This window comes from Dicentrarchus labrax, unplaced genomic scaffold, assembly GCF_905237075.1.
Source record: "Dicentrarchus labrax unplaced genomic scaffold, dlabrax2021, whole genome shotgun sequence".
Taxonomy (NCBI): Eukaryota; Metazoa; Chordata; class Actinopteri; family Moronidae; genus Dicentrarchus; species Dicentrarchus labrax.
The window spans coordinates 16,646,063-16,669,305 of NW_026136721.1; the positions used below are offsets into that span (position 1 = coordinate 16,646,063).

Genomic DNA, 23,243 nt, shown 5'->3' on the forward strand with positions numbered 1-23,243 from the left:
TAACCAAAATAAAATCCATCTAAAAAACAAATATACTGTGTGGATGAAAGGATTAAAAACATATTTTTTCAAGTCAGGCAGGCAATTATCCTATAAGCCTCACACCTGTTTCCCATTTTTTAGAGTAAACAAGAGTAGGAATACAACATTTATTAAAACAGATAACTCAAACCCTTTTTTATTTGACAGTTTACTTACTAGAGAGATTCTGAGAAGTTTTACAGGCTCAAAAGAAATCAATCTCTGTAACTTCCTCCAAGTTTTACATCATGGACCTGTCTTCCTCTATTGTCATAAAGGCATTAGTGAGTAAAAGTGTGCAGCAAGACTGCAATTTGCTCTCACTTCATTCTGTCTTGCCAGGCTTTTCAAGCATGACTTCACTGCTGGCTATCAAGTCTAAACATTAGTGTCTTCATAGCCATAAACCTCTAATGTGCCATTACCTGCACACTGTGCTTCATTTGAAAGAGAACAGTCTTTTCAGGCAGCTACAGTGAGGGTAATAACTGTTCATACATGTCCAAAAGAAGTAAACTTAAGGATTTCAGAGCTTGAAAAAAATGCTTTCAACATGACTGGTATGAACATGCCCACGGACTAGACGGGTATGACGTCAGAAGAGCTGAGTGGGGTGGTTTTAGGACACACACCTTTTTTGGTGCCACTTTGGATAATTCAACAAACCATCTTTCAACTCTAGAACTTTTCCTCAGCAATGTTTCTTTGCAAGTCCTTTCTCAGAGTAGCACATTGTACAGTTAAAACATACCCTGTTTATTAGTTAAACTAAAGAACATTAAGAAAATATGATCTCTCTTAACAGGAGAGAAGTCCCTCACCAGCAATGTCCACAGGCATGGAGATGGTCCTGCTAAGAGTTGGCACTGTTGATCCATCCTTCCCTTGTTCCCCGCCTGTACATGCAATGAACCACAGATGCAGCATTTAACAAGCAACCAAACACAAAACTGGAGGAAAATGGAGAGTCAAAATAGAAACCAATAAATATATAATTCATTTACTCAGAGTGACTTTAGCTGTATTTCACAGACTTTTGGCTGTATTTTCTCCCTACCTGTCACTTCACCCTTAATGGCAGCTTCCCGTTGCTCCTCAGTCACTGTCAGGCTGCCGAAACGCTTGCCATGGCGGATGGGACTGGTGCGAGTGGGGTGGGGAGACGGAGGTGGCAGACGCGTGGGCTGCATTTCCTACAGGACAAGTGCGAGTGGTATAATGTATGTGTTCATTTGTGAGTGTATGTGTGTGTCAAGTGGAAAAAGAAACACAATCATGTAGTGACCCATATCATAATAAAAAACAGTATGTTTACTGGGCAAATGATGCAGAATTCCTGATAAATGCTAAACCACACTGGACTGTCCGGTGTACTGTGTGTTCTGTGTTGTGTGTATGTGTGTGTTGTGTGATGAACTCACATGGCTGAAGAGCTCATTGGTGAGCCCCAGATAGTTGTGCAGGGCGAGGACTGTTACTCTTTGAAGACGAACCATGATAATCTTAACAGATACAACAGGAAGGGAGTCATTTGGCATATCATGTGCAAACTGACAGATGACTTTCTCACCACTTCAGTCTTGTGAGTGCACACATTCATAAAACTGTACAGCAGAGGAAAACAACAGCAGAGCAAAATAAAACCCATAAAATAAGAAAATTACACAAATTAAATAAATCTCACCTGTACTACCCGCACCAGGCTCTCAGGGTACTTCTCAAATATAGAGAGGAAGGCTTCTACAGGTAAACGGAGAACAGTGGAAACCTCTGCAGCCCGTGCTGACACCGTTCTGTAAGGCTTCTGGTGGCCCTGGACACAAAGAATACTTCACAAAATGTTCACATTTTAAGAAACTCTGTTGTGGAAGGTCGCGTCTTCTAGATAATTTTTGTTGTTGTAAAAAATAAAGGTAGGGTCAGATGTGAGGAGTAAGACTGCATATAAGACTGCATCTCATTCAGGAATGTGTACATTATGTGTATGTGTGTACAGCAGAGATGTAACGCCCTTGTCTGTGCAGATTTTTGTGAGTGGAGCAAGAAGTGGGTGTGACCTACTGTGATAACATCCAGGATGCTGAGGAGGCTGTGTACACTGTCTCCTGGGTAAACCTCCTTCACCACACTTTCTTTACCATCCTGGAAGACAGACAGTACAATGTGTATATGAGTGTACACACCAAGCAACTTGTGTTCATACATTTATCTAAGAACTTGAGTAGCTACACTCAGTTTGACCCTGGACTAAAATCTCTGTTAGGATAAAACAACCGCTTGCATACCGCTCCAGTAAGGCACAGTTCTAGTTTTCCATCCTGAACCACATAGATGCTGCTGTCAGGCTGGCCCGGCCTGAAGACATACTCCCCTTGTTGGAATTGCACAAACACCATGTGTTTACACAGCTCCAGGAAGAGGGGCTTCTCAAAGTGACCCAGCACACTGCAGTGAAGAGCAACACAGAGGTTAACACATTTGTACACACATGCAAACCGCTGTGACAGGTGTGAATCCGTCTGCATTTGTATGGGACTCCCTAAAAACGTGTTATTTATTTAACCCGTGGCCACATTATCGGAAAAGACAGTATAATAGTATATTCTTTGTCTTCATACCTGACATAAATCAAATGAACTCATCTCATATTGTATGTGTGCATTATAGTCTAGTTTGCCCAACTGTTCTAGTAGCTTTAGACACACGTATTTAGAGAGGCCTGGGTTTATATATTTACAATTGCAGGGCTTTTTTAAAAACAGTTTTCCAGGCAACCGCTTCACAACAGAACCACACATCTCAAAGACATGCTGTAGTATACGGCCATGTTTGGGCCTTTAAAAGACTAACGCAATTCCACAGACATGACAAAGAAGACCGACCTACCGGACATTTTTGAGCATGTAGAGCACCTCAGAGGGGAGGTGGGAGTTGGCCACATCAAACTCGGTGAGGTCAGCCTCCAGCACTGATGGAGGGGGCTCCTTGGCCTGCAGGGTGGGCACTTCCTTCTTAAAGCGCAGGATCCTGCTCGGCAGAAAGACAGGAGGACAGTGGGGTGAGATGAAGAGATGGTAGAAGAGTGTGAACCACTAACAGGGAACTGGTCATGACAGTAATAAAGGTTTCATTGTTGGTGAGAGTGAGCTTTCTGGTGTACTTTTTGGCAATGTTGAGCATCTTCTGCTTCTTCTTTAAGCGTGGCCGAGAGGAAGAGGACGTACCCACCAGGGAAGAGGTAGACTGTGAGACCTGTTGAGAAACAGAATTCCCATGATATTGCTGTTGTAGTAGAGGAAGGGCATGTGACTCACTGTAAGTCAGAGCATTGATAACTACAACACTGATTTGCTGTTGAAGGATTATCATATTTGGTCAGCCCCATACTCACTTTGCGCATGATCTTTCGCCCGTAGAACATGACTTTGTCCCTCTTGCGAAAGCGGTATTTGGGTGCCTCTTGAGCTTCTAAGTCTGTGAAATATTAGAAATGACAAATTACCATAGAAATACAGACAAGTTCTCAGGGCATTGGTGGGTGAGATAGGGATCTAGCCATTAGCTGTTACTGACTTCGAAGCTGGATCCTCCGCAAGATGAAGAAGATGAGGATGGCGATGAGGACTATGGCGATGCCCGCACCAATCACCATCCCCACCATCTGAAGAGAAGAACAAAAGAACAAAAATAGGAAGAGAGTTGGTCTGTGTACAAGGTCAGAGGTTGCATAATGATACAATGTAATGGCGTATACACGCTGCAGGAATTAAAGTTATTTACTTACATTTTTTAATGTTTTATAAGTACTTAATTATTTCATCTACATTGCATTTTCTAAATGTTATTAAGCAAAACATTTATGCTAGTGTACAAGGACAAAATATCTCACTGAAACTCACCATACTCGTCTGTAGTTCCTCCTCCACAAATGTCTTGATATTATTAAACCCGTCCTGATGCAACAGAGAAATAACAGGCCAATTATAAACACAACAAAATACCAAAACCTGTCCGGGGAGCATGCTAGTGGTTTGGTAGCATACCCGCTGGCTGCTTTTTCCTACAGTACATTGATATTGAAACACTGTGTGAGTCTGGGCCTGGAGGCTTCACTTTCACTGAAGTGTAATGGAATGTGGGAATAAGGGATTTGCCCCAGAGGCAGGAATGTCTGGCTATCAGTGCCAGGGAACTGAGAGGAAAAGGGGATAAAGACGTAACATCTTATCTGACCTTCTCCACACTTCTCATTAGTCTGCACTTCTACTTCTCATTATATTAATAACAATGAGCACTACTCAGATCGGCATTGCTCTGCTCCACATGACTGAGGATTCCAGATGTGAAGTTGTTGGGTTCACAGGCTACAAAGTGACACACTGTAAAGGGCAAACCAGTGCTGGGTGATAGAGTACAGCCCAGGTGAGTGAAGATTTTCTATAAATGTGTCTAAAAAAACTGTAACTGCAGATTACAGTTCTTGTGGTAAAGATATGCTTGTTTTGCTAGATAGATCCAGAGAATGAAGATAACCCTATGAAGGGGCAGAATGGGCCTGAAAATAATAACAGCAAATGTTCACAAAAGAATCCCATCAGGCTCTGAGTGACCTGGAGGCCACAGTCACTGTGGGTCACTCTCAAGATAACCTGTGCTGAATATCAGCACCTGAACTTCGCTAATTCCCAACTTCTCTCACTAAATCACTCTAGTGGTTGGAGCAGTACAGTCTGGCTTTGAATAGGCAACAATATGGTGTCTTGCTGCCATGAGGGAATGTAGTTTCTCTACAGACAGACAAGGCCCATATGTTCACAACCCAATATAATATAAATGGATAGAGCTGGACTGGGTGAGGCAGAGGAAGACAAAAAGCAAATTATAGCTTGGTTTTTTGAAAAAAGCTAAGGGCATATATACATTGTCTTGGTTAAAAACGAGCAGCTAACCAGAGGATAGATAGAAAGCAGAGCAGCTCTTCTTTTTGGCTTGATTAAAGAGACTTTTACCACTTTAGTTCAGTAACATCAAACTTACTTACTTAACATCAAAAAGACTGCTCGTACAGGGAGTGGAAAGATCCTGTGGCCAAGATAAGCTTGTTTGTTTTATCGTGTGTGTGTGTGTGTGTGTGTGTGTGTGTGTGTGTGTGTGTGTGTGTGTGTGTGTGTGTGTTTGGTTAGCTAGCCATCAGATACAATATTGTAGGAGCAAGAGTAATACGTTTTAGTGTTCTGGCTGACAGCCAATGAGACTACATGTCTGTTATCAGTGGTTATTGATTAGTGTGTGAGGAGCTAAGGGTTATTTGGCAGTAAAAGGCCTTAGCTGGACACTGGGGATATTGACAGCGGGGCTGACAGAGGGGTGAGTGCATAGGCATCATGGTTTAAGCGTGTAAAATTTACACATGTGTCGAGTTTACTTGAAAAGTGTACAGCATGTACAATGCCAGTAGGAGTGTGGTAAACAATGTCCCACATGTTGCTATAAATATGAGGACACTGTCACATGTCCTCACATGACAGAGGAAAAGATAGTTAAGACATGTCAGAAAAACATTTAATACGGTGCATCTCAACCTTTAAGTTATTTATATTTATTGAAGTTCCTTCTCAGAATCCTTACTCAGAGAAAGTCTTTCTCGTGTAAAGATCTGTTACTTAAAGCGAGCCTGACAGGTCTGGACAATGTACTAGGGTTTTGGGTTGAGTTCAAGACACTCTGTTGTGTACAGCTTTGGGCCAAGGTCTGGATTTGGTTAAGTTATTTTCAAAGTAAGAGAAGAAGTGTTTGGCTGGGAAAAAAAAGAGAGCACTGCATTAACCTGGCAAGCTAACAGGAATGGAGACAAATAATGCAAAACCTTTATTTCAAAGGGAAGCTCAAAATCCCCAAATGACTTGAGGAAGGTTGCTTCATTATGGGAATGTTATGACCTGTGATTGTGGCCGTTTAAACTGTCAGTTCAGCTGGGAAAGACCAGACACATTCATGTGACCAATGTTGGGACAAGGTAATGTTGAGTTTGATAATAGTAAGACAGATGATTTGCTATTATGAGCTGTTTACTGCACTGCTAGTTGGCTGCACTGTGTGCAGTGTAATTGCCACTAAACATGTAATCTACTGTATTTTCTCATTAGCTAATATAAGACACCAGTGCAGAGTTTTATGCTGGTGTAGGGCCGCTATGGCTGTTCAGAGATTACCTGTCTTATTTGTGACAGTCTTTCTGTGTGTCTGAAGTCTAACACTCATTTCTCTTAGCCCTCTTACCCTCTACTGAACACTTCTGATGGCACACCCATGTTGCAGGGCTGCATTTACTGTACTTGCTTTATTGCTTTACTCCAGGTGCCTTATCATTATGCAAATAAATACAGTGAACCAACCTCCGGGGGGTCTCTTTGGACCTCTTGTTCCGAGGTACTCTGTCCCATTGTAACACTGTTTCTTCATAGGGATGGTCCATCAACGGCCACTGGAAAAAAAGACAGACATGCATACTCAACAGGCCTTTATAATGGAAGTATACCGTTGCATTTGGAAAAGCACAGATGTTAATACAAAAATCAAAAGGGGAAAACATGACCATTTTGATTCATGCAGAAACACGTATGGAAATTAAAAAATTTTCCCTGACTTTTCCGCTGCCTCCATGGAAAGATGGCACCTTACTTGTACGAACTTGACATCATCAAACTCCACTCAGACCTCAAGATTCAGCAGAGTTCCTCAGCACAGCTTTTACTCTTATTAACAAAATGTCTTGTTTTTACTAAGGACATACGTGCACACAAACAGACACTAAATAGCTATGAAGCTGTTAGCACACAGCCATGCCTCAGGGCAGAGGGTTTAAACGTTCCTGCTAACAGTCTGGTTGTAAGAGCCGTACTTAATCTCTCCTTAAAATTGCTTTAGCTGACAACGAGAATCAAGCAAAGGACCAAATGAATTCATCCTACACGAGGACACTGGGCCAGGCTTTGTCTCTCTCTTTCTCTCTTACACACACACACACACACACACACACACACACACACAAACACAGCAGGCTATCTAAATAACAGATAAAAACATGTCCAGATGGTAATACCCCCTTCCCCTCTTATTATCCATCCATCCCTCTCCATTCAACTCTGACTAATGACATGATCTTACCATCCCAATTAATTGGTACCACTTCTTTTGGGGATTTAGAGAGAAGATTTAAGGCAACATAATAATACATCGTTTTTTCTATTGAATCCTGTTGAACTTCTTCCTTTTCATTTTGTGAGCATGAAAATTTCTATGCGTTTATTTTATTATGTGTGAATAATTGCAGTAGTGATGGACAGGTTTTCACCTGCATACAACTGTAGAGAACCTAGATGTTTAGTTTTGGAAGGACCAAAACTACCTTTTGCTTTGTTTAATACACTGTACAGCCAATTTTCATTCCCTTTCCTCATCCAAACACTGAAAGAACAACAGGCATCTACATACTGCAATATTTTACCCCGGTTGCCCCTTCTTACAGTCATATTACCATGCATGTTTACTGGGAGTAGTCCAATATAACTCTGATGCTGGTCACTGAGTTACTGCACTGGAGCAATAATTCCTAAAGTTCATCCAGGCTAGCTACATACCAGCTCCCTGCCCACATCTGCCAGTACAGACTGATTCAGCTGACACAGGCGTATGGGCTATGGCTGGGACAACAAGCTTCATTCAATGTCTATGGACAAATAAACAGCTATGCTAGCTTAGCTTGCAGAGGCTCACTGATTACCCACTCCTACTCTGACAACTCCAGCAGAAAGTGAGGCTGGAGGGAAAACAAGCTGGCTAACAACACAGACTCTATGTTTGCTGAGGGCATGCAAAGTAGGCTACACCACTTGCATGAGGAAGCCTATAAACAAGCATGGCTCATTTAGCCTACACTTCAAGACCAGAAGAAAAAAAAGACATTATCACAGCTATAAAATGAGACTACATATAGGCCCCTTGTTCTGTGTCCAAAGTATTCGTCTAAAAGATTTGAATGGATGTGAATATTGATAGATGAAGAGCAAAAAACAATTTGGTCTGACGATACATTGTGATGCACTGATTTATAATTACTCTTCTCTAGCTGAAAACTAATTTTTTAAAATCATAATCTGAGGACGGCCTGCAACTAATAATACAGACTATTAGTTGACTGACAGAAAAATAATTGTCTTTTTTACTTTTTTGTCAAACTGTGACAAAAAAAAAGATTTAGTTCCAGCTTCTTTAATAATGGGCAAATTAAAAATAATTAGTTGCAGCACGACAACTAATGGTTAACTGTTTATTCTATAAAAGATCTCTGATAAATTACTTAAACAGTTTATGAATTATCAGAATAGTTTTCATGTATTGTCTGATCAACTTATCAATTAATACACCTCTTACACAGCAGCCATTTCTACGTTAAATAGGAAGGTAATCACAGGCGTTGTCAATGATAGTGCTTAGGGCTCTGTTCCATTTAGTGTAGCAGAGCCTTTCCAGTGAGCCAACACGTACAATGGCAGCACCCTGACTGAACTGAATGGAACGGAGCCGTTATTAGTATCACTGGTAACACCTGTGTTAACTCTACTATGTCATGTAAAAATAGCTCAGCGCTTAACTGAGATGTGGTTATTGACAACAATTACTATACTTTATACTGATATCATATGCTATGATTTGCATATCTGCAGATGACACCGGCAATGTCCCCATATTCTCTGGTCTATGTATGAAGCAACAACACAGGCTGGCATCAGCTGCATCTGTTGTCTGATGTATCTCTGGCTTAACATTAGTGGCTCAGAGAGGGTGGCCGAACTGCTGCATTGATGAAATTCAATCAGTGAAAGGTTGAGGATGGAGTGTCATGTTACATGAAGCAAGTAAGTCACAAACAAACCACAGAACAGGATTCTGGTGCGAGGGACACACAGTTTCTAAGCAATAATCTCTGAATCTTCAGCATTAAATGTTGACTATTCTGCGTGCAGCATCTATTTATAACATTAAAAACTAAATTTAATCCTCCAATTTTTTTTTTTTTTTATTCACATGTTATAAGAGAGACAGAAACAGGATCTGTTTGAAATATGAGAATATTTCATAATGTTACATGTAAATGATTTAGAGTTAGTTAATGGAAATGTATGTTTGACACCCAAGAGTGGTAAATCAACACCAGCCAAATGTTAGCAAATTTTGGCTGCAGTTGGATCATTATTTATTGTTTTTTGGCAGATAGCCAGTCATAATTTGCAAGTTCTCTTCTATTCTGAAAATTCCCCGTTGTAAAATTAAGCTTTGCTCGTGGATTTTAACAGATACTGTTGTCCCCAGTGCTGTAAAAGATTTCTTACTCTGTCTCTATTGCAGCATCCTTTGTAACAGAACTTACATCATACGAGTTAAGAAAGTTTTCCTAAACCTGTTGCTACACATGACACTTTGCTTCACATTGCCTCTATTTGTCTCGACATTGGCTCGTGTGGGGTAATAACACTGTAAGACAAGCACAGGCCTGATCTGCCCTGGGGATGAGACAGTAGCCCATCTCTAGCCTCTTACCAGTGCCTCCCTCCACACAGGCCTACTCCCATTGTTCTCTGTGTACAATGAAGCTACTGTTGACTCCACTGTCCAGGGGCAGACCTGGGCCAAACTAACACAACCATGTCTGTTTTCACCTAACACAATACACAGTGTAGGAAATGAGATTCACAATAACAAGGCCTTACGATGGTTTTGAACCCGTCATTTAGAGGATGTATAGATGGGAAACAACAACAACAAAATGCAATGGCTCTGCACTACATCCATATTTTAATTATTTATCAGTGGAAGAAGACAACAACAACAGAGAGACATGTCTTTGGTTGAATGTGCTACTCACTGACACCAACTAGACACAAGCTGGTCTGTCACCTTTGACCCTAGAAGCAAACTGTTAAATTTCACCTTTATAGAAACATGTCTTAAAGTTTTGAGCAAATGGAAGCTTATAAGTAAATAAATACCATGACATACACCCTTACACAAACGCCAGTACTGACCAAGGTGAACTCAGAGGACGACATCAGCTCATATTTCCCTCAAACCAAAATAGTTTTGCATAATTTGCACCCACAGAGGTGTTGCCTTACTGACCTCTCGTAAATCTCTTGGCAGGATTGTGTAGTTGTGTTGTAAACACACCGAGCCGACGGGAAACCGCTTAACAGAATACTAAAAAGTAGAAGTGCCTTTCAATAAACCTGAAGCTCGGACGAAATGTGGCTGATTCAGACCGGTAGAGGGTGTTTTGACGCAGTGGTGTACCGTTAGCTAGCTAACAGTCACATGAAGCCTCTAGGTGATTGTGGCTAAATAAATAGAGTCAGGCCTTATTGTTTATATCCGGACGAGCATAAAATGAGGGGTTTTCCACTTGGATACACAGTAAGTGTCCGGGTGATATTACTATTGGTCTTAGGCTCAATACGTGAGGTTGAAAACCCTCTTTTCCACCATCCAGGGCAGAGAGGACCTATCCCATCTACAGCGTACTAATCTCCTGTGGCTACCATTGTCCCCGGATAACGTCAGCTTGCTCTCGGTGATAGCGCTTTACTGTGGTCATCACCACGGATGTGGACGTAAATAAATAAACAAAACATCATTAATGTTCAAAAGAAAATGGTTTCTACTGCTTTTTGTTTTTCCATGTTCGACCTCGGGAGGAGCTTTACCGTTATTGACACAGACTTGACCGGATAGCTCCTGTTTTCATCCGCCGGTTTCTCACCAACGCTAACGAAAAACTCTCAGTGAATGACAGGACCGTGAGCTCAAACATATCACACTGAGAGCATGTCATTAAATTATTGATAGGTTATTAAAGAAGACATTTACCTGAGCTGATGGACTCCCGTCAATCGTCACTGACTGTCAAACAACATACAGCGGAAATTAGCTTTCATGAATCCCCTCCTGTTTTACTGCCCCCACAACTCTGGCCAATCAACGACTGAGAAGCTGTAACGCTCGACCAATCAACGACCGAGATGCTTTAACGCTCGACCAATCAGAATGTAAAGCTGGAGCGAAGGGCCGAAGTCCCACCCACTTCTATGTAAATAAACAGTCGGTGTCCAATGATTACTAGGAGACACTACCAGTAGATCCATGATTGGATACTATCAGGAGTGATTGACATACTGCATTAACCTATAAATGCAGATTCAGTTTTGAGCGTTTCAACGGACTTCGACATGGGACACTGTTCAGATAAGTACATATTTTATGCATGACGCACTGTATGCTAATAATCAATATAGGCTTAATCATTGACCACAGGGAATAAAGTGATTGTGTTCTATTTACCAGACCTCTGCGCTCTACAACACCACGGTTGATTTAATGCTTTGGTTATAGATGAAGGAAACTAGACGGATTGAAACATTATGTTTGTCAAAATGTTAGCACACCTATTTTAACCACCAAGCTTACCTTTTAAAGTAAAGCTAGAGTAACATCGCCCCCTCATGGGCACTAACTACAACATCCCAAGCTGCTTTCACTGTATTTGGACCATATTTCAAAACAACTCAGATACACAATTTCTTTTCAGATATTTACCAAATAATGAAATCACCAAACAATTCTTTTTAAAATACATAATCTTTATTGTGAGGCGAGTGTCTAGTCATAGGATTACAGATCCGCAATGGGCTTGTGGGGCCAGTACGGGTATTTGACCTTGTCCAACTTGGTTTCGGGGAAGGTGTTGTTGAGGTCCTCGATGGTCATCTGGTCGAACGGGATCATGTTGGTAAACTTATCCAACTGAGACCAAACACGAATGAACAGAAAGAGAGGGACAGAAAAAACAGCAAGGTTATAAATACACATTTAATTTTGTTTATGGAGGTGTTTTATCAATTAAAGCAACCACTGTCTCACCTCTTTCTGATACTCAGCAGCGCGAACCTTAGATGCCTCGATGTAGGCTGTTGCACTTTTGTCCTGTTAAAGAAAAGTAAAATGATTACATCTGACAACAGCCAATCATATTGCTGCGGTCATGTGAAAAACGTTCATTACATTGGTGGTGTCTCTCTCTTTTTGCTTTGATTTACAATGTCTGTTTTCAGGTTTGGTGAATTTGACTGTTTAACTACTGAATTTGTGCACATTAGAGTTCCCACAGTAATTACATACATTTACATATGATTGCCAACTTTGGTTCAACTGTAATAGTTTTCAAATGATCAACCAATTTTACAGCGGAAACGTAAAGCTGCAATTCAGGCAATACACAGATTTGTTTGGTGTAATGACTTACAGCTTCTGCCTCCTGTAAATTGATGGCACTCGTCTGTGTGTCAACGGGCACCGGGATCTGCAGGGCTTTGAACTGTGTGTAGGAAGAACATTTAGGATTTACCACTCCAACACAAACCAACAAATGCTAAACAAACTACATTATGACTTAGATGTACAATCACCAACTAAACTGATCATTTTTGCAGAGGCACCAAAGCAGTATTTAACCTCTAGTTTTCATCCACAATTATTAACTGGAACTGTCGCCCCTTAAGGTGTTCAGACAAAAAGTAACTTCAAGAGATCATAAAAAGCAACAAGCTAAGATTTGTAAGTCAGATTCTATGGCCTCTACAGACAGCTACAATGTATGTATGCTCCATTGAAATCAATATTAAAGCTGCAATAGGTACATTTTATAAAAATAACTTTTTTTATATATTCCAAAACGTTCACTATATCCTGAGAGAAGATATTCAGTGATAAAAATATGGTTCTTCTGGCTCCTCCTAGCGATCCTAATGGATAAGAGCTACGAAAGATAGATGATTTGTATCTATGTTGTTATGTTATGTGTATGTTTGTTTATGTTTCTCGGCTCTGATTGGTTGTTTTCATACAAGCGCGGTGGATTCTTGTAAGTGCCATTGTGAGCACTAAAAGGAGCCAGATTTTCTTTTCACAGACTATCTGTGTCAAGATATAAAGGAAAGTTTCAGCAACTATGACAAAAAAGTTACTTTTTGTAAAAGTTACCTACTGCAGCTTTAATTTGGATCCTAAAAAGTCTCAGCACAACTGGATGCAGCCATAAAGATGGGAAGGTGGGATTTTTAAACCACATTTCACATAGAGACTGCTTAATGCTGATGCCTTTACAAATAAACTAGTCAGGTAAAGCTCACCTTCTTCTCAAACTCATCCACCAGCCCGGCTTTGGCCACTGCGCTCCTGTAGTAACTCCAGTCAATGGCTGCAGGAGCCTCTGGCAGGGAGGATAGCCTGGTGTAAAGAGAGACAATGTAGTTTAACAGATGTCAATTAAGCAAGCAAATAATCCAATCAGTACAAACATCTAATAAAAAATAAGAAAATATGTTCATGAGTTGATAAAAATTTTAAAAGATGACTAAAGGAAACAATTTAATTTACTGATAATGACCTGATAAGCTACATGAAAGAAACTAAGAATAAAGTAGCAGGTGCACTAATTTACAGTATTTTTCTGCACCTTTTATATTATTTCCAAGCAAACTACAAGTTTATTAAATATTGACTTTAGCTCCTGCACATTGTAAATAAATAGATCCTAATGTACAGATACTCTTTTATGTATTTACATGAGATTGTCCAAAGCTTCTCAGTCAGGTGAGCAGAAGATAATTAAAGGATAACTTTGGTAATTCAACATTAATTTCCCATTCTTTTGTGTCACAGTCCAGTATTAAGTGACAGAGCTGCCGCCGTGAAACTGACTACGATGTAATCCTCAAAAGCAATTGTGCATCACCAAAGTAAGTCCATTAAAACATTAAAAGTGGGTTGTTTTTTTTTCCACTGACAGATTATTATCTATCTGACAACATTACAAAAGGACCTCAGGAAAACAAGGTCCAGCTTTAAGTTTAGTATCCCTGATATATGCCACTATGTCACTGCATGATTCATGCAGTTAACTTTGCAGCAGAGTTCTCCAAAAGTCCCCTCAGATTGATTCGGTTTGCTTATTAGCAAGAAAACACATCCAACACCAAGCAGCACTTACTTCAATAATCTATTAATATTCAGTTGTATTGTTAGACAGTGCTCGGACCGTGTTATAGCATGATAGAAGTCCCGCTCTTTCAGACTGAAGTTGACTTTCTATACCCTGTTGTTGGTCTCAAACTCACTTGGCAGCGATGGTATCACTGCGAGTCTTTAGAGCGTTGAACATGCTCTTCTGGTTGGGAGGAACCCGCTCAGCAAACGCCACCCAGTCAATGGCCTTCAGGGCCATACGTCTGCCTGCCATCCTGACGGTCTGAAAGGTCAAAAGAAATCTTGTTTAGTCCAGACAAACCTTCAACAAAAAACATCACGATGATCCCGACTACATGTGGCTGGAAAATAAAATGTGTGCCCATACATATGTTCTCAGGTTATATATATATATAAATATATATATATAATATGTGTGTGTGTTTATATACACCTAGCTAAAACTAATGGAGTCTGGTACAACCAACAGCCCGGTAATAAATCCTACCATGGTCATGGTGAATTTGGATGCTGTAGTTGCTGATGAATTATACCGAGTTATACATTAATGTAATTTAATATTTGATCTACTCCACTTATATCAGTGAGAGTAGACAAAATATTTGAAACACATATACAGCTTCCAAAAAGTGCATAAAACATTGTGACCTTCATGAAGGTAGGAGTCACTGCAGGACTTTGTGTTAGACTACATTGATTTTAACTGGGTGTATTTAATGAACTGGAAAGTGAGTGTATGTGGCTGGATTACACGATCCTTCAACATTTTAATGACAGTAATGCATGTATGGCAGATCTAACCAGGACGCTGTACCTTTGTATTGACACCACGTTATTTATACAAGCTGCTGACAAAATGGATATATCTAACCTGAACAAAATGTACTTCATACATGTAGCAGTGTTGTAGCCTCGACACAGACAAAAACATATTCACCACCAACTGAATGCGCACTGCGATGATTTTAATGACTGACTCACAATGAGACACATATAAATGTGTGTTAGCCCCATTGACAGTATATATATATAAATATATAAATAAATAAATAAAGGTTAAACCCGCTGACTAACACCGTTAACGCAGGTAGAAATGAAGACATTAGTGTAACGTTACTGTAAATATCAGTAACAATAAACACCGTCCAACTGCATGTGACACATGCTACAGTATGTTTGTACTAACTCCTGTAGAAGACAGTAAACACATTAAAGACAGAAGCAATCAATGACACCGGGCCCTTGACATGTTCAACTCACGTTAGCAAGATTAGCTAACGGTAGCTAGCTCTGTTAGCTTGCTAGCCAAGGTCAGAGAAATAACACCGGGATTTCAACTAAAACACCGACTGAACCTCAACTTTACTTTTCAATCTCATGCACAATGATGCACATGTACTCTGCATAAATGGTCACTCAGGTATATTTCCATTAGATGTTCTTGCAGCCATGAACTCGTCCTCTTACTCACCTCGCTGTACACAGTGAAGTCTGCGACTGAGCGGAACAGCGGAAGGGCTTCTTCTTCTTCGTCAGCACCAGCAGCAGCAAACAGCGAGTCCGCCAGCGCCCTCTGCTGGACGGAGAGAGTACGGCCACTCGTTCATAGAGGAGGCTTCATTTGCACTGACATACCGTGTATCTGCACTTATATCTGTATATCTGCGCTTTCATGGGACAAATATAAATATACCTCACAATAAAGTCGTGTCTCTGTGATTTTATTCAGCTTAAAAGGCGACACAGGATCCCTTTTGTTGGAGAGGTACGATGGCAAGAACAAAAGAGAATGAAAATAGGAACATGATTAATTATAGAATGATCTTTTTTATAATATAACCCGTGTTAAACATAGGCTTATATAGGTCTACTTACCTGCTGGAAGGCTACAGGGTGACAGTGTAATAGAGCAATGTGTTACAAGTGCGCTACCAAACAATAAGCTAAGTATAATAATAAAATGCATCACGCTCGACACCAGCTGGCAATTAAATAATGGATTTTTCTCCGAATCGTATCATGTTGATAATTTGTGCTTATTTCGCAATATTTATTTATTTATTTATTTATTATAGCCATGGTAACAGCCGTATGGCAGCCGAACGTTGTCTAATGGAGGTGCGGTAGCAAGGACATATAGCCTAAGCTGTTTTTTACAATTGCACTAAATAGGCTAGATAAAATAGTTTTTACTAGACAGGAGGTGTTTATTTTGTTCCTAGTGCCCTTTAAACAGATATGTGTGTCTTCAATTTGCGTTTTCAACATGTCTGAAGCGACAAGATGTGTTGGACTAAAATGTAATGACATGAAAATGTTTTGTTTAAATGTAAAACGCGTGTGATGTGCCACAGAAAACATAAGGTTGTGTTAAAATACAACAAATAGTTTTTCCTTTAACAGAATAGCGGTTTGAACTGTTGTCTTATTGGCACATATTGAAATCTCCCAAACAATTTATTTCCAAAGTGTTTAATGGCTCAATCACAGTCTGCACGCTATTTTAAACTAAAGTTGTTTAATGGCACGACATTGGAAAAAATTACATAATTATTGGGACATTTTCAGATTGGATAATAATAACAATTATGTAGGTCAGGCGACGAGGTTTTGGCAACAATGGTTGACGTTTGGCTTACAAACAGCTTTTATTAAACATTACAGTAATAAACTGAGTCTGTGCTCCCTTTGATAAAGTCATATTTCTTGAAGGAGCTCTTTATATAAACCCAAAGCAAACCTTCAAACTGCTGCTCCGCTGATTCATCAGACTAATTATCTACTATAATAATTATAAAGACAGTGAAACCGGTTGTAAAATGAATCCACCACTTCAGGTCTTGTATAATGTTTATTTACTAAAATCAGTTTTTACAAGTAACTGAACATTTAGATAGAGTGATGTATGTACACAGTACAGATACAAATATATTCAATAAATACCACTTTACCTGCGAGCGAGGCCGCAGGACTTTATGAACACTACACATTTTATTTACATTTACAGCAAAAATCCTCAGAGAAAATCTACCATCACTCCCATAAAGGCCACGTTGTGAGAGTAAAAGAAAAACAAAAAAAACGACCTAATACATGTGTTGTTCTAAAATATAATTTTGCTCCATTTTTACAAAATATAGAAATCGTGACAGGAACTGTAGGGAAATGCAAACATTCAAACAGCAACTCCGGAAAACTGCAGTTTTACTAGAAACAGTCAAAGCTGAATTAGGAGAAATACTTCAAGTGATACTCTGGTCTTAAGGCACTGACACCGTTTAAGTACTTTTCTGTTGCTTTTAAACATTTTCCTCCACCTCAGATCATTGCCTTCATGTCTGGACGCACTAAATGTGCATCTACACAAACTACTGCGGGGCACGGCGGATTGGAGCTGGAATGAGATATTTAAGGCATGTCGTTTGAAAACCTGACATTTACTTTTGGAGTTTTGCCTAAACAATTTAGGCCTGTGAATCCACAACCCACAACTGGACGCTGTCTTAAAATGAGGAGAGCAAGTGAACTCACTCCGTCCAGTTACGCACACATTTACATATCAAAAATATGTCCCACATTTGAACAGTTTTCTATTCTGGAGGTCAGAACATTTCTGTAAACTCCGAATTGAAAATATGAAAATGTTTTCCGAGATGTAGCATCATCCTCGTTCATAAGTGTATTGCAACCATGACAGACGACTGTTTTTTGTCTCTTAAAACCACACATACACACACAGTAACACTAAGACAAATAGTACATCCCATAAGTGACGGGTCCACTGAACAGTCCTGGGACCGGCAGACTGGGCCTCGGGAAGGCGCTTGACGGGCCCCACGTCGGAGACCCCATGTGCGCTCCGAGGGGGAACGGCAGCGCGAAGGCGGGCAGGACGGGCTTGGAGGCCAGTTTAAACTTTTCCAGCTCAGCCTCCTGCAGTCTCTTGGCTTTGGCCCTCCTGTTCTGAAACCAAATTTTGACCTGAGTCTCCGTCAGGTTGAGAGAGTTGGAGAACTCGGCTCTCTCGGCGATGGAGAGGTACTGCTTCTGGCGGAACTTGCGCTCCAGCGCGAGCAGCTGGGAGGTAGTGAAAGGCGTGCGAGGTTTCCTGTTGTTTTTGTGTTTCCTTAAAGTACACTGAGTTGGACTTGAGCTCCCTGTTAGAGAAAAAAAACAAAGAAAATTAGTTGAAGTTACGTTCAACTGAAGCGTAATTGTTATTGTTCACCACAGCAGGTAAACATTTGAGCCTTCAGTGTTTATAAATGCAAATACAATCACGATGCAGCAAGTAAACACACACCAATAAAAATCATTTACTTTACTTTTGCTGACAAATTAAACTTCTTTGTAAATCTGCATCACAAACTGACCAAATTCAGTCGTGCAAACATTAACTGAAATATTTAATCACGCTGTGGCCATCATACAGTGTATGTTAAATATATAAAGAAATATAAAGAGTATAAGAAAGAGCAATCTGTCAAAGAACCGGAGCAGCAGCCAAATACTCGCGCTGTCATAATTTATCTGCGTTTTCTAAGACACAACAACAAAAGCCAAAAAGCAAGAAAGACATTTTACGCACAGGCATTTAACGCTTCTGGCGATATTATTATTACTGTGACACAACAAGGAAAGTATAGTTTTGTGTAACTATAGCCTGATAACACACTAATATGCTTTGAGGCCTTGGTTATCTACAGTAAAAGACAAACAAATGCAGTGAGTCCTGGTTGTAGAGTTTGCGAAACCCCTCAGACCAGCAGAGGGACGGACTTACGAGGCGGAGTGGGAAAGGAGGACGTCTGGAACCAAGTGCTCTGATCTTTCTCACAAAACTGCGGACTGTCCTCGCTGGAGCTACTGGAAACACCCTGCGAGCTCTCCGCGGAAACCTTCCTCTCCGCGTAAAGAGTCCTTGGAGAGAACTGCGCGCCGCTTTGTCCGGCCACAGGCTTCGGCAGCACCAGAGCTAAATCTGCGGGGGAATAAGAAGTCCGACAGGTGGTCTTCTTGGAAATCAACGACTCGACGCTAAACGGGAGGCTGGTCCGCTGGAGTTTGTATCCTTTATCTGTGGTCATGTCTTTAGGCTGAAGTTCCTCTCCCTCCGTGTCCGTCTCCTCTTTCTGATGAAGCTGTTTGGCGTCTTGGGACGGCGACCCCTGCACAGGATTCATCATGATACGGGGAAATGGGGCCATGCACCTCCGCGCGGCCCGTTCAGAGGAATGGAGTTGCTGAGGGTGTACAGTGTCCAATATGCGTCTCTGCGCTGTCAGCGGTGCCCAGTAGCTTTTACGCGCTGTACGGGGTCGTCTATAAAAGGACAGGGGCTGGTCCCCCTCCCCGCTCCCACCAATCAGCTCGTCAGGTTGGCCTCGTGACGTCTCCGAGTGCGGTTTTGATTGGCCCGCTGCCTTCCAAGGGAACATCAAGAGGCCTTTGAAAGGAAGGAGAAGTTAATCATACAGACCCCATGCGGCGCAGGGCTATTGATGGCCCTCACAAAGTAGCTTAGACCAATTTTAGCGCAATTAACCAGTGGGGAGGACTCTGTTGACCATTTACATCCATTAGCCGGGAACTCCATCGGTCGGTCACTGAATTATTCTCCTACTGTAAAGCTGAGCAGGAACTAAAGAGTCACATGTCAGTATCAAAGCCATAAGGGCTACTTCTATCAAAGAAGAAGGACAAGGGAACAACGCTAAAATATCTTAAATCTACAGACTAAACGGGCCAACAGCACACGGGATTACATTTATAAATAAACAAACATGCAGCATAAAGTCATTAAATGACAGACGGAAAATATAAACGAGAAAAACAATGAAACCGAGAATGAAATCAGATAAGAAAAGGTGCGCACCCAGGACAGAAATTGATTAGGTATGAGTGTTGGTCACACAGCATTACAGCAATTTAAAGCCTGTCATGAGCTCTTCTCCCTTCACAATGGCCTCAGTTGAGAAGCAACAGGCGTTTTCTTTCTCCAGGTCATACTATTTAATAAGCCAGACAAGTTGTGTTCTGCAAGGCGCCAGGCTCGGCAGGATCAAAAAGGAAGATACCTCGGGGAGAAAAGGCAATGGTTAACTCCACTTAACCAATTGTCCTCCAAATATTTCATAGTCCACTGCATGGAGCTGGGAGGAAGCAGCCGCTGACAGTTAACTGTTTCACGTCTACTCTGAAATCGACGAGGGTGGGATTTAATTCATTTGGACAAGTTTTATTAAAATTATACTCATCAGATCAGCAGCATCATCAAAATCGCCGCAGCACGAGCATGGATTTTGCAACAGGTAAAAAAAAAAAATTGTTAAATTGTTAAGACTAATTTAATCGAGGTAATTGTAATTGTGAATTGGAAGAATCGAGGTAAAATGTTTCAGAAGAGTCACTGCTGAGCTCAGCTGTACAGGATGCGATCCGCTGTGATGGCTGCTGGTCCTTTTAATTCAGATCCTTTTGTTTAAAGTATCAATACCACAGTTCATCTGCATTCACAATTTAACTGGAGTAAAAAGCACACAAGCTTATCAACAAAATGTACGTTATATTATTAGCAAAATTGACTTAAAGTATCAGTATTCAGAATAATCCCAACAAGTGTCATTAATATAACATTATTGGATAATTATTACCTTTGTGTTTGGTTAGGGTGGAAATTATTTTAAATACTTAACGTACTGTCAGACAATTAAATCTATAATAAATTAAATTTTACAGACTGATCATATGTAAATAAAGTCTTAATCAGCAGAGCAACTAGTTACATGTAGTTGAATAAAAAGTACTTACAAATACTGAGGTGAGGTGTCGGAAAGTAGAAGTATAAAGCTGCATTAAACAGCTGTATTTATGAACACCACCTGAGCTTTGCAGTGGGAGACCTAAACTCCCTTCAATTTCATGATGTGTGTAATCTAAGTTCATCCCTTTCAACACGTCCAAGCCGACATCTCATTAAAAGTGTCAGCAGCACACTGCGGCCTCCTGGACATCATCAGTCCAACCCAACACAAGCCCGAGACTGAGAGCTCCACTATCATCAACTCTGTGAAATATACAATTAGGAAGTGGGTAAGTGGGAAGATGGGATAATCAGTCTCCTAAGAACCTAAGATCTTTACTGTCCCACCCTCTTTTACTCCACCAAATTACTTTATTAGTCCTCTACGTGCTTAATTGGATGAAACAATGAATTATTAGTCTTGCCTTTTTCAGAAACCACAAATAGTTGTTTGGTTCAGTTCTGCAGCCCCATCCCGCAGCACATGACTGTCATGCTGCTGGAATCTTGAAATTAGCTGCCATTTCACAAAAAACAACAGAAAACAAAAGATCGTTTGATTGACAGATTTCTTTATTGAGACCACTAATGGCCGGCCTCTTGAAAGCCCCTCAGGTGCAAAGAACAATTTACCCCTCATCAGGTGAGAGGCACAACTTCGGTCGATGATTCAGCTTGAGTAAATCCTGATGTTGAGTCCGCTCCTTCATTTTCTATCTGACAAAGCCGGCCCTCTGTCTCCTCACACACCAGGGGCCTCTCGTCACCCAGCTGGTTTGGGTTTAAATCCCAGAGACTGCGTACCCTTCCTTCTATCTCATCTCCGCAGTGTCGTGCAAAGAAGGGGATGAGAGTCGGCCCGCAGAGCGCGTGGACTCATACAGAGATTCATCCGATACAGGTACACCCAGAGATAAATCTACACAAGAAGTACAGTTACCTCTCCTCCCCTGGTGTTTGGTCCAGTGTATTTAGCTTCGGGCCCCCTCACCCCTACCCCAAAAGACATTTCAGTAACAGCATGCAGGCGAGTGAACTGTGTCAGAAGGTGTTAGTGAGTTTGAAAGCAGATCTGTCCTTCAAGCACTTTCCCCTCAGCCGGCACCAGAAATGAAAACTTTTTCACGTGTATGTGCAGGGGGTCCGTTTACAGTACTCTCATGCTTCGATGAAACCACTTAACCAGTTCATAAAGTGCAAGGGCCAAGAGAGAGGACAATTTTATATGCGTATAGCTCAGTTCTCATATCAAACGTCTTCTTGGGCAAAAGACGGTCCCATCACGGCCGGACCCTTCAGGTGCACTGATGCAGCTGATGACTTTGTGGGAGTCTAGGCGAGCTGGTGTCTGTCCTCTGTCAACAATGTGTGAATTCCCTGCAGTAGCAAGGCCTTCCGGCAAACAAACCGATCATTTAGTGGAGCGAGCGAGCCATGGAACCCAATCCCTGTGAGATGTGTCGACAGTGGCACAAAGACCTGTAGCTACAGGGCTCGGCCAGTTGGACGCTTTGCTGACATGACAGCGCAGAGTAGATGAGGACAAGCGAGCGCGTCCCGACACATCACTCTCTCAGTCTGCTCACTTTTCTCATCTGAAATCAGCAGAAGGAGGGGGGGATATTGTGCTAAAGTTGTACATGGTTGTCCACTTCACGTAACTGATGGTTACGCGTAAGAAAGGAACATTTCCGTGGACATGTTTAGTCTTCATTTCTGCCTGAAAGCAAGAGGTAACTATCTATCTTTCCATGTATTATTTTCATGTTTGCCACTTCGACTCGTGTGCCTTCCTCACATAAGGTGACCAGCATGGCACTTTCCATTTAACAGCAGTTTAAATAACTGTTCTTTGGGTTGCTCAACGCTGTGGAAAAATATCTTGACCTTTCATTTGACTTAACAAGTTGATCCAATCCACATCAGACCGGCTTCAATCCTGCACTTAAACGCTGGGTTGACATTTTCTGCCAAAGCCACTTCCTTTTGTGGCATCCCTGTGCCCTGTGTTTGAATGCAGGGTAATGAGGGAAATATTTTTGCCGTGCTGAAGTGAAGGCAGCAAATTGCCTTCATCATGGCTTCTTTTTTGGACTGTAAAAAGCAGTCAGGGGGACAGAGTGTCCTGTTATAGCTGCTGTTTTAAACCCAAACCTAAACACAACAGGGTTTATTTCTTTCGACTGTGGTGGTGGAACTTGCATTTTGAACTCAAGCTGAAATTAATGTTTGCACGTACACTGATCGCTGTATTTTTGAATAACATCTTTAACACCGTTCCCCACTCCAGCATCTTCAGAAACAGATGTTTTCGTTGAGAGGG

General features: G+C 41.1%; 3 protein-coding genes across 7 annotated transcripts in view; all 3 read right to left on the reverse strand.

Moving 5' to 3' along the window:
• pnpla6 (patatin-like phospholipase domain containing 6) overlaps window positions 1-11,055 on the reverse strand; it is a 28,647-nt gene extending 17,592 nt beyond the window's left edge. For all 3 annotated transcript variants that reach the window (XM_051384030.1, XM_051384028.1, XM_051384029.1), the window contains exons 1-13: window positions 10,945-11,055; window positions 6,417-6,505; window positions 3,921-3,974; window positions 3,595-3,682; window positions 3,413-3,495; window positions 3,182-3,273; window positions 2,908-3,048; window positions 2,307-2,466; window positions 2,083-2,163; window positions 1,706-1,834; window positions 1,443-1,523; window positions 1,079-1,214; window positions 843-917 (exon numbers count right to left, since the gene is read on the reverse strand). In XM_051384030.1, the coding sequence (XP_051239990.1) occupies window positions 843-917; window positions 1,079-1,214; window positions 1,443-1,523; window positions 1,706-1,834; window positions 2,083-2,163; window positions 2,307-2,466; window positions 2,908-3,048; window positions 3,182-3,273; window positions 3,413-3,495; window positions 3,595-3,682; window positions 3,921-3,974; window positions 6,417-6,464 (1,168 nt within the window). In that variant the 5' untranslated portion in view covers window positions 6,465-6,505; window positions 10,945-11,055. The remainder of the gene's footprint in view (window positions 1-842; window positions 918-1,078; window positions 1,215-1,442; window positions 1,524-1,705; window positions 1,835-2,082; window positions 2,164-2,306; window positions 2,467-2,907; window positions 3,049-3,181; window positions 3,274-3,412; window positions 3,496-3,594; window positions 3,683-3,920; window positions 3,975-6,416; window positions 6,506-10,944) is intronic.
• A 638-nt stretch (window positions 11,056-11,693) lies between these two features.
• LOC127354942 (ATP synthase subunit d, mitochondrial-like) lies at window positions 11,694-15,703 on the reverse strand. 2 transcript variants are annotated; one of them, XM_051385331.1, is made up of 6 exons: window positions 15,590-15,703; window positions 14,250-14,380; window positions 13,263-13,359; window positions 12,377-12,448; window positions 11,995-12,057; window positions 11,694-11,877 (listed from the first exon to the last, which is right to left on the reverse strand). In XM_051385331.1, exons 2-6 carry the CDS (start codon window positions 14,369-14,371, stop codon window positions 11,746-11,748), a joined length of 486 nt encoding a protein of 161 aa, XP_051241291.1. In that variant the 5' UTR covers window positions 14,372-14,380; window positions 15,590-15,703; the 3' UTR covers window positions 11,694-11,745. The 2 variants fall into 2 exon arrangements, with proteins under 2 accessions (XP_051241291.1, XP_051241292.1); XM_051385332.1 differs by lacking the exon at window positions 15,590-15,703 and adding an exon at window positions 15,379-15,401.
• Window positions 15,704-16,950: 1,247 nt separating this feature from the next.
• On the reverse strand, window positions 16,951-21,032 carry LOC127354941 (homeobox protein MSH-C). 2 transcript variants are annotated; one of them, XM_051385329.1, is made up of 3 exons: window positions 20,929-21,032; window positions 18,902-19,564; window positions 16,951-18,275 (listed from the first exon to the last, which is right to left on the reverse strand). In XM_051385329.1, exons 2-3 carry the CDS (start codon window positions 19,554-19,556, stop codon window positions 17,863-17,865), a joined length of 1,068 nt encoding a protein of 355 aa, XP_051241289.1. In that variant the 5' UTR covers window positions 19,557-19,564; window positions 20,929-21,032; the 3' UTR covers window positions 16,951-17,862. The 2 variants fall into 2 exon arrangements, with proteins under 2 accessions (XP_051241289.1, XP_051241290.1); XM_051385330.1 differs by lacking the exon at window positions 20,929-21,032 and adding an exon at window positions 20,041-20,050.
• Window positions 21,033-23,243: the final 2,211 nt, after the last annotated feature.